Source organism: Histomonas meleagridis, assembly GCF_020186115.1.
Source record: "Histomonas meleagridis strain 2922-C6/04-10x chromosome Unknown contig_44, whole genome shotgun sequence".
In the NCBI taxonomy this organism is placed as follows: Eukaryota; Parabasalia; order Tritrichomonadida; family Dientamoebidae; genus Histomonas; species Histomonas meleagridis.
Genome location: NW_027150887.1, coordinates 836143 through 847527, shown reverse-complemented (window position 1 = coordinate 847527; position 11385 = coordinate 836143). Strand labels below are relative to the sequence as shown.

General features: G+C 28.2%; 2 protein-coding genes across 2 annotated transcripts; one reads left to right on the top strand and one right to left on the bottom strand.

The window, feature by feature from the left end:
- Positions 1-99: 99 nt before the first annotated feature.
- GO595_006553 (calmodulin-like protein 4) lies at positions 100-582 on the bottom strand (the record flags this gene model as incomplete). The annotated part of the gene is made up of 1 exon (XM_067919919.1): positions 100-582. One exon carries the CDS (start codon positions 580-582, stop codon positions 100-102), a length of 483 nt encoding a protein of 160 aa, XP_067773431.1.
- Positions 583-966: 384 nt separating this feature from the next.
- Positions 967-2418, top strand: GO595_006552 (enolase family protein; the record flags this gene model as incomplete). The annotated part of the gene is made up of 1 exon (XM_067919917.1): positions 967-2418. One exon carries the CDS (start codon positions 967-969, stop codon positions 2416-2418), a length of 1452 nt encoding a protein of 483 aa, XP_067773430.1.
- Between the last annotated feature and the right edge of the window lie 8967 nt (positions 2419-11385).

Genomic DNA, 11385 nt, shown 5'->3' with positions numbered 1-11385 from the left:
TTATTTGAGTTTAATAAAGTACTATTACTGAAGTGCTTGTTAGAAATAACAAAATCATTATTTGGAATAAGGATTTATGATTAGAATGTTTAATATTGTTTACTTTGGTTGCTCGGCTTTGCCCCAGCGTGACTTAAGAACAAGGCGATAACGCTCAAGGTCGACTGGCGTTTCTTTGCTTCCTGTTGCAGCTTTGAGCATTCTTTCTGCATATTTTCTGTCAAAATCTTCTCCAATACTTTGCATGAAGCATTGTATATCTTCGGCTGAAATGAGGCCATCGCCGTCAATATCAATAGCTTCAAATGCTTGGCGTATGGTTTCATCTTCATCTTCTTGATGTGTATGAATTTTGAGTATGTTCATGAGTTGTTCAAAGTCAATTGATGTGGCATTTGGTGTAGCTACTTGACTTATCATTTCTCGAACTTCTTCAATTGTACATCTTAAACCAACTGATTTTAAAATAGCTGCAACTTCTTCAAGCCCAAGTTGGTTTGTATTGTTAACATCAAACTCCTTGAAAAATTGGAGCATTTCTTTCCTTAATTCTTCCCATTCAGCATCTGATGCCGATGTCATTTTTGTCACTTTTTTATAAATTTTTTATTTTTCGAAATTTTTTTTTTGAAGTTATCTCCAATTTTTTATCTTTCTATGTTATTTCTAAAGTTTCTATCTTCAGCATAATATGTTTTTTAGTATGAAACTTCCGTATTTTATTCTCTCAATTTGCTAATTTAAAAAAAATAAATGAAGAATAATAGCAAAATCCAATAGAAAATTAAAAACATTCCATAACTATGTTTCAAATATGCGATAAAAATTTATTAATAAATTTGATGAAAGAAAATGATTTTATAATTTGGGAATTTTTTTATCGTTATATTGAAAAATTCAAATTGAGTGAAAATCTGATCGTTTGAATCTGGGCAACCGGAATATAAATGGCCAGATCACTTTTTTATGTCTGATAACAAATCAGCTGCTGCTGAATATCTTAAACAGCATCAAGTCACCGAAATTCTTCAAAACGCTATGAACGAACTTCTTGACAAAAAACCAGAAGATGCTTTTGGTTTTCTTTCCCGCTTATTTAAGCAAAAGGCTGCTGCACCTGTTATTGATCATCTTGTAGGTCGTGAAGTTCTTGATTCCCGTGGCAATCCTACTGTTGAAACCGATGTTTATGTTAAATATCTTGGTGAAGTTATTTTAGCAGGACGTTCTTCTGCTCCATCTGGTGCCTCCACAGGTTCTAATGAAGCACGTGAACTTCGTGATAAGGAATCACCACGTTATGGTGGCAAAGGAACAATCACAGCCTCCACAAATGTATCCACTATTCTTTCACCAGCTCTTCAAGGTAAGTCATTAAATGATCTCAAAGCCCTTGATAAGATCATTTGTGAAACCGATGGCACAGAACTTAAGGAAAAAGTTGGAGGAAATGCATGTACCGCCACGTCATTTGCTCTTGCCGAAGCTGGAGCCTCACTTGAAGGCCTCCAACTCTTCGAATACCTTGCACGTCAATACCATGGCGATAATCTTCCCAAGAAGTACAAATTGCCAACACCATATTTCAATATTCTCAATGGTGGCAAGCATGCAGGTGGTAATCTCAAATTACAAGAGTTCATGGCCTCACCAGCACCAGGCATTCCATATCCAGACCAACTTCGTATGGTAGCTGAGACATATCAAAAACTTGGGGCATTACTTGTCAAGAAATATGGCATCTCCGCTAAGAACCTTGGCGACGAAGGAGGCTATGCGCCACTTCTCAACACACCAGAAGAAGCAATTTCGATCATCGAAGATGCGATACGTGATGCCGGTTATGAACCCGGAAAGGACATTCGCATTGGCCTTGACGCAGCAGCATCCGAATTTTATGATGAAGAAAGTAAATTATATGAAGTTGAAGTTGGCGTTAAGAAGACCGGCGATGAAATGATACAATATTGGAAGGACTTAATCGAAAAACATCCATCGATTGTCTCAATCGAAGATGGATTGCATGAAAAGGACTACGAACATTGGGTCAAATTGAATGAGGCTATCGGCGAAAAGTGCCAACTTGTTGGCGATGATTTATACACAACAAATCCAAACACTATTCGCAAGGGACTTGAAGGGAAATGGTGCAACGCATTGTTACTAAAGGTAAATCAAATCGGTACAATAAGCGAAGCGATGGAAGCAGCAAAACTTATTCTCGACGCGGGACAAAACGTTATGGTAAGTCATAGGTCTGGCGAAACATGCAACTCAGTGATCGCCGACTTGGCTGTGGCGATTGGAGCGCAGGCGATAAAGACTGGATCAACAGCACGCGGAGAAAGGATCGAAAAGTACACGCGATTACTTCAGATATATGAATACTTGAAGGAGAAGGACATGCTCGATGAATAAACAATGAAAAGGTAATGACAGAAAACGCTTTAAATATGTTTTATTTTGCATTTATTGCAAACAGAAAAATGAAAATATTTTCAACTTATTGTTTTAACTAATTTTTTCAATTGATTTTTAAAAAAAAAGTTTCATGTCACATGTCTATAAACAAATACACCTGAAGTGATTTAACGTTTTGCAAAAAAAATAAAAGAATAGTTAAATTAATTTGAAAAACTTATGTTGGAGTTATTATTTAATGGTTATTAATATCAAATCATTGTATGAAGGAAATTTATAGCTTCTTCTTCATTGTTACTACTTATAATTAAAACTTGTGCTATTTCAAAAAAAATTTAATCTTCCACTAAATTCTTTCAGAATTTTTGAACTAATTTTTATCTTTTAAACATTCTTCATTCGTGACATTTGGAATGTTTAACTTTATTTCTTGAATTTGTTTTTTCGGTCTCCCAATAGTTTAGTCTTCTTATAAATGAGTTCTCTTTATTAAAACAACAACACAAATAAAACCAACAGGTAAATAATAACACAAAAATGAATATATTCAATGATTATAAATTATATTCATGACAAAATCAAAAAAATAATTGCAACGTAATATTTCTTCGAGTTGTTTTTCATTGACTCTAAATCAATTTACTGCATTTTTAATGATGTTTGAAACTATTCAATTTTTTAAATCTATTTAAACGGAATGTTGGATTTACATTATACACATTATGGTTTTATGCTTCTTAACACTCATTTCTAAAATAGTTTTACAATAAATAAACATTTTTAAATTTATTTTCATTTTTATTTATAGCATTAATTTACTTCATCATTTATGAATTGATTTATTACTTTCGCTTTACTTTTTAATTTTGAATATGTTATTTTACCATTGGCACTTATTTTTTTATTATTGATTGATTGATAATTAGTTCCATGTTAATTAAGTGTAAGTGTGAAAGTTATAGTTTGTGATGTAAATAAGCCATATGTTCTTTGATATTTATACATCATTATTCATCGTATTGAATGTATTAAAGATATTTGATCATATCCATTTAATATCATTACAAAAATTTTAAAGTTATTTTTAAGAAGATGTAATGCATTAATGTTATGGATCATCAAAATATTTGATTTCATAAGATTCATATAATATTTATAATTATCATTACAAAATTTACAAATATCTAATATTGAAAATTATATTTGTTCAATAAATTTTTCTTCTTGAAAATCTTCGGCAAATGGATCTTCTGCAATATTTATGTTACTTATTCCAGTAGTAAATGTATTCGTCGTTTCGTTTTCATTTTCTTCTGATTTATCATTTTCATAAATTTCTTCTTTTTTATTTCGAATATGTTTCATTAATATAATTAATAATATGATAATGACTATTACTATAACAATTACACAAACAGAAATGATAATAATCGTTGTTTTATTATCGTTATTTTGATTATCATTATTATCTGTGTAAAACATTGTAAAGAAATTGGAATAATAATTACAATAAGTCGAATAAATAACAATTGTGTAATTGTAATAAATAAATTCTGTTTCAATATATGAAAATGTCGAATTACTTATATATAATGAAAATGTTTTCGTTTTTGTTTCATAAATAGTTAATGAATGTGTAATTGATAATGTAACTGTTAATGTATATGAAAATGATAATGATAATGAAATATCACTTTGAAGTGATGCAGTAAATGTATTCGAAATAGAAAATGTATTCGATTGACTAAATGAATATAATGCTGAGATTGAAATTGAATCTGACTGTGCATATGTATTTGATTGACTAAATGAATGCGTTAGAAGTGGTTCGCATGTTCCTTCTGTGTTGTCTTTGGCAACATCTAAATTTCCAAATTTACTTCCTACATATGTTGGATATGTGATAACACTTGTTGATACATTAAAAAATGCATTTACTCTAATTTCTGGTTCGGTGTCTCCATAATAATAAATGCATTCAAGATTATAACAATTACCAAATGCTGAACCTCCAATTTCTTTTATTCCATAGCCAAGTGTTAATAAAGTTAAATTAGAACATATTGAAAATGCTGAATTTCCAATTGTTGTAACTGAATTTGGAATTGTAATGTTTTTGATCGATGAACACATTGAAAATGATGAACCACCAATTTCTGTAACATTTTCTCCAATTATAATCGTAACTAATTTAGAACATGACGAAAATGCATAACTTCCAATAGTTGTGACTGAATTACCAAAATCAACTGAAACAACTGAAGACCATTCTGTAAATGAACTGCCTGGAATTTCATAAATATTTTCACTGATAATTATATATTTCGTTATATTTTTATATTGAGAAATTTCATTAAATTCATTTGAATTTATGATTGTAAGTGTTGAAGTATTTTCATAAAATATTTCATAAGAGTTCATGAAAAACATAACAAAAATTAAAATATTTTCAATTTTTTTCTTATCTTTTACTTTCAATGTATATTTGGTCGTTAATATTTTCTGAACTGAAATTGTGTTTTTCTGATAAAATTTGATATAAATAACCGGAAATGTAATTGAAAAAATGATGGTTAAATGATGTAAAACATTCAAAATGTTTGGTCCTTCTTCGTTGTGGTTTCGCATCATCAAAAAATGTGAAAATTCACGTTTTATAGGATATACATATTCATAAGATTTGTTGTATGATTTATCAAATATACCATTTTTGACAAATATATCAATTTCAAAGTATTTTTCCAAAATGTTTGAAAAATATGTTCTTTGAATTTTTCGTTTGTTATTAAAATTCTGATGTACAACTATTGTAGATTCATTATATGGTATCAAATTTAAAAATAATTTGTTTATCAAAACTTTATAATTATTGTTAAATCTTTTTAATTTTTTGTTCATAATTTCATTAATTGATACATCCCCATCACATTTGTAAGTCATACTTTTCATGTTTTCGTGGTTTTGTATTTGTAATATTTCTTTTTGAACAACATAAGGTGTAATAAGCTTTGTATCGGTTATAAATCGTTTCATCATGATCGAAATGCTGAATAAAAGAAAGATCCTCATTTTTCAGCTTGTAATATATATATAGACCTTCACCAATTACACATCGGCTATCTCAAAAGTTTAAAATCTCACGGTTAAACTTTTAAAAACCTGTTGTTTTATTGTCGTTTTTCAAACCAATTTTGAGATATTTGAATCGATCTTTTAAAACGACAATCAAAGAAACAGCTTTATAACATTATAAATACACTTTTAAATAACATAATGAATATATGTTATAGAACTAAATTTATGCTTTAATTTGGTGTGCCGTTCATTTATCTAAGATGTTTCCATCATCATAAAATTAATACTTTTTTATAACATTGGCAATTCAGCTATTTCTTGTTTGAATATTTATGATTTTATATGAAATAAACAAAAGATTAAGAGCTCTTTATGTCCGAAATCAATTACATTGTATCTTCAATCTATAAAATATTTTTAGATTTTGAGAATAATGAATTCAATTAAAGTTTATCCAATTTTATTCAAAAGCTAACATTTAATGTAAACACAATCATAATTCAAAATTATTGATCGTTGTGCAACAATATTTACATTATTATATTTAAAGTCAGTGATACTATTTAAACATCATAAAATTTAAAATTCCATAATCAAATAAACTAATTCAAAACATTTTAAAGTCAAAATGATATGATCGTTAATATGATTTCATTTTATTTTATATGACAACACTTAATTTGTATAAAAATTAAATCAAAAAATTTTCATTATTACACATTTTATTCATAGCCAATTGTCTTCATCTTCTTTCGCAATATCTTCAACTAAACTATTTACTTCTTCGATTTGCTTTGTACTTGACGTTGTCGTGTCCTTAAATTGTAACTTTGAATTCGATTTTTCTTTCTTCTTATTACTTTTCACTAAAAATATAACAATTCCAACAATGATCAAAACAAATGCAAATGATCCGCAAATAATTCCAATCAAAGCATTTGTCGTAATTCCATTTGGTGAATTTTCATCGGAAGTGTAAAACATTGTAAAGAAATTGGAATAATAATTATAATAAGTCGAATAAATAACAATTGTGTAATTGTAATAAATAAATTCTGTTTCAATATATGAAAATGTCGAATTACTTATATATAATGAAAATGTTTTCGTTTTTGTTTCATAAATAGTTAATGAATGTGTAATTGATAATGTAATTGTTAATGTGTATGAAAATGATAATGAAATATCACTTTGAAGTGATGCAGTAAATGTATTTGACTGACTAAATGAATGCGTTAGAAGTGGTTCGCATGTTCCTTCTGTGTTGTCTTTGGCAACATCTAAATTTCCAAATTTACTTCCTACATATGTTGGATATGTGATAACACTTGTTGATACATTAAAAAATGCATTTACTCTAATTTCTGGTTCGGTGTCTCCATAATAATAAATGCATTCAAGATTATAACAATTACCAAATGCTGAACCTCCAATTTCTTTTATTCCATAGCCAAGTGTTAATAAAGTTAAATTAGAACATATTGAAAATGCTGAATTTCCAATTGTTGTAACTGAATTTGGAATTGTAATGTTTTTGATCGATGAACACATTGAAAATGATGAACCACCAATTTCTGTAACATTTTCTCCAATTATAATCGTAACTAATTTAGAACATGACGAAAATGCATAACTTCCAATAGTTGTGACTGAATTACCAAAATCAACTGAAACAACTGAAGACCATTCTGTAAATGAACTGCCTGGAATTTCATAAATATTTTCACTGATAATTATATATTTCGTTATATTTTTATATTGAGAAATTTCATTAAATTCATTTGAATTTATGATTGTAAGTGTTGAAGTATTTTCATAAAATATTTCATAAGAGTTCATGAAAAACATAACAAAAATTAAAATATTTTTCTGTTTTTTCTTTTCGTTTGCTTTCAATTTATTCATTAAAAATTTGATTTCATAAAAGAAAAAAAATCCCAAAATAAAAAAGTTATACGTTAGAACTTGAGCATTTTCATTGAATTTGAACATTTTCTTCATGAAATTATTATTCATTGAAATTGGTAAATGAGCTTTTAATGAAAAATGATTAAATGTCAAAGAAAAGAATTTGAAATAATGTTTAACATATGATATCGGTAACTTTAATAAAGGGGAATGATGCTGATATTCTTCTGTGATATAATTAAATGTATTTGATTCATTCGCTGTTTGCATAATAAATTTTGTGATTTTAATGGATACACACTCCTTGTTATGGGCTGAGATAGGTAAACATGTATGCCCTTTGGATTCTAAAGTGAAATAAGGAGAATGTTTGAGAGTTTGAGAAATAGATAATTGATCACTAAAAATCTTTGAACCTGAATTTTTTGGAGAGGTTTGTAATAAGCAAAAGAAACACATGGGTAAAACCAGAAAGAAAGAACACATTTGCGAGAAAACTTGAGAAACTTGCTAATAAATCAGTCAAAAACGATACAGAGAGTTTCAACCGCGCCGCGTTTTCGTTGGTTCATTGATTTAACTTTTGTTGATGCATGTTTTGTTGTTTTTGCGATCGGAAGCTGTTTACAAAGCTGAAAACGTAATGTTTTTATCGAAAAGTGACAGAAATTTCCCTCATTTCAATTGCCAAAACAACAAAAAAATGAAAGAAAGAAAGTGATATCGCTCAACATTAACGGACAAATGAAAGAAAAACGCTCAAAAAGTTCACTTCTACACAATTAACGGCAATGACGCATTAGAATTTTGAGGAGTACTCCTCTAAACGGCCGCGTTTTATTTTCACCAACTGGATTAAGCTTGCTTGAACTAATAATTTGCTATCATTTTTGTACTGAGTCAACCAAGAGATACATATAATCATAAATTCATTTCCGCTAACAATTTCACAATTTCAATTGAATATTTAGTATCGGAATTTCACAAGAATAAGCTTCGCGTTGTTCGATGAGCAAAGCAAACAATAAGAAATTTTAAAAAAGAACTCATTGAGAATAAATAAAATTATTAAAACGTTAACAGAATACAAAAATATTGTGTGCTAGTAAATAAGTTTATTCGTTAATTGTAAATAAGCATATGCTTTGACAGAATGCGGTGTGTTTCGAATATTCAACAATAAATAAATATTTTAACATTAAAGAATAAATTTATATATAATAGAAACAGAAAACAACAACTCGCTTACACATTCAAATACATTAAATAGTTTTTTTCTTTTGCAAATCCACCGCAATTACCGATATGTTATCAGGGCTCTATCTATGGTATGCTATATTTCTCAAATCGTAAGCCAATTCTGTCGGATTATCAGCCTTCATTGCAATTTTAGCAAATTCTTCATTTGTAATCAAATCGAATAATCCGTCGCATCCAAAATCAGCCATTTATCTTCATGTGTTAACTCCAGTTTAACTGTTGTTGGTGTTCTACCTATTCCAGGTATATAGAAATCGCCTAAGCATTGTGTAATAGATAGTGTTCCGCTAACTCTTCTCCTTTGAACTTTAACTCCTTCCTTTAATATTCGTTTTATCTCATTTTTGTCATCAAGTTTGTGATCGATTGTTACATGTCTACTTTCACCATTTTCTTCAACTAATAAAACTCGTGAATCGCCAAGATGTGAAATTATGATTTCATTATTAGACACTAATGTTAAAGCTAAAGTTGAACCATCTTTAACATTCATTTCTTTTAATTTCAGTAATATACATTCGAAAAATTGTTCAATGAATTTTTTAATGATTTCATCTTCTGCTAAATCACATGATTGAAAATATTTTATAATTTCATATGAGCAAATTGTAGAAGTATAACTTCGTCCATGTCCATCAAACACAAAACAAATCAAAGTTGGGAATTCCTAATATTAGGAAACACGATTAATGAATCTTCCATAGTATCTCTATGGCTTTTAAGTTCTGCAAATGTTACGTATTCATTCTTTTAATATTGAGATTTCATTAAATAATGAATCAACTTCTTGTAATGATGATAAAGTGCTGTTTTAACGTGTACTTTACAATTCATACCATAATTTATAGTGCTATTATTGAAGAAGAAAGCATATATATGTAAAAACATTATTTACGGATTTTGGATGAAAATTGAATCCATAAATTTAATATTTTTTTTTTTTTTAATTTTTTTCATACATAAGATCTTGATTATTTCTAATATAGATAAAACATTTTTGATGAATAAGATCTTGAATTATTGCATTTTTTTATAGCTTTCTGATGTTTGTACACGATGGATTTTCTGCTTTTTCGATAAGTAGCTTGAGAATATCAATAGCCCAAATTTCACTTGCAAGCGTGAGTACATTTTTATAATTTTTAATGAATCACCTAATATTATGTTGAAATTTCAAATTTTTTAAATAAATACCAAGCAAAATTAATAAATATCAAGAATGTGAATATCTGCATCATATTCAAGTAGCAATTTCACTATTTCTGTATTATGGTTTTGTATTGCTAACATGAGCGCAGTTTTAAATAATTAAAACAATTACCAAATAATATATTGAAACGTCAGACAAATAAAAGAAATATTCATCGTGTTGACTTCTATGGATTCGAGTTCGAGTAAAGCTCTAACTAAATTGAGATAATTATACTTTGCGGCAAAAAGTAACGGAGTTTCAAATTAATCAAACAATTACCAAATGTTATTTTGAATCAATATGAAATAAAACAAAAAAATATTTCTTGAGTTGAAATCAAGTTCATTTGTAATGGTTGTAGACTTACTAGTTTCTTTGGTACTCTCTTTAGATGCTTTTGTATATTTAGTTTCAAATAATTAAAATAATTATCAAATGAAATTTTGAAATATGAAATCACTAAAATTAACATGAAACATAACAAACAAATATCATCAGAATCACTATCGATTACCTTCTGAAGAGGAGCCATCTTGTTATTATTCTTGCTTCTATCTTTTTTAGATGCTGGGTTAAGTAGTAATTCCACAATCTCGGGACGATTGGTTTCTGTTGCATAAGAAAGTACTGTGCCAATAAATTGAAATAATCTCCAAAAATCATATGAAAGCATAAAATTAATGAAATTATTTTTAATAATATTGAATAAAAATCCTTTGCACCAACTTCAATTCCTTCAGTATTTAAGAAGATTTTAACAATTTTTGAATAACCATGCTCACTTGCATACATCAATGCAGTCTTAAACTATTAAAATATATACCAAATATCATTGTAAAATCTCGAATTATTAAAAAAAACATTGTATTCAAAAAATAAATATTTCTATCGTTCACATTGACGCCTTTTTCAAGTAGTTGTTTAACTACCTTTGTGTAACCATGCCATGATGCCCACATAAGTGGTGTATTAAATAATTGAAATAATTTCCGAACATTTTTATAAGTCATCATACTTTTAAAACAAATTTTAAAAAAAATGAATAAATATCCGATTGGTTGATATTCAATCCCTTTATCTGAAGAAGACCGCATACAACGTCTGGGTAACCTTTGGTGAATGCCCATTGAAATAGTGTTTGAGAAAAATTTAAAAAATACCAAATTTTAATGTGAAACACCAAATATTCATAAACCAACATACTTGGCATTGATATCAAATCCTCCTTGCTGATTCAAGAACGATAAAAGTTCGAGAAATTGATTATTGAAGTTCTGAGCCATTAAAAAAAATATATATATTTGAGATATGTGGCATATTTCAAAAATTTTCTCAAAAAGTTCATATAATTTAGCGGTTTGCTATTTTGAAGACTGTTCAAAGAAAAATTTCTGAGAGGTTCGTAAACCAAATGTTTTCAGATTGAGTCATGTATTGTTTTGATTCAATAACAAAAAACACACAACATTCACAATGTTAATAAATTCTTATATGTCTAATATAGACTCTATCAAATGGGGGCAATCGTG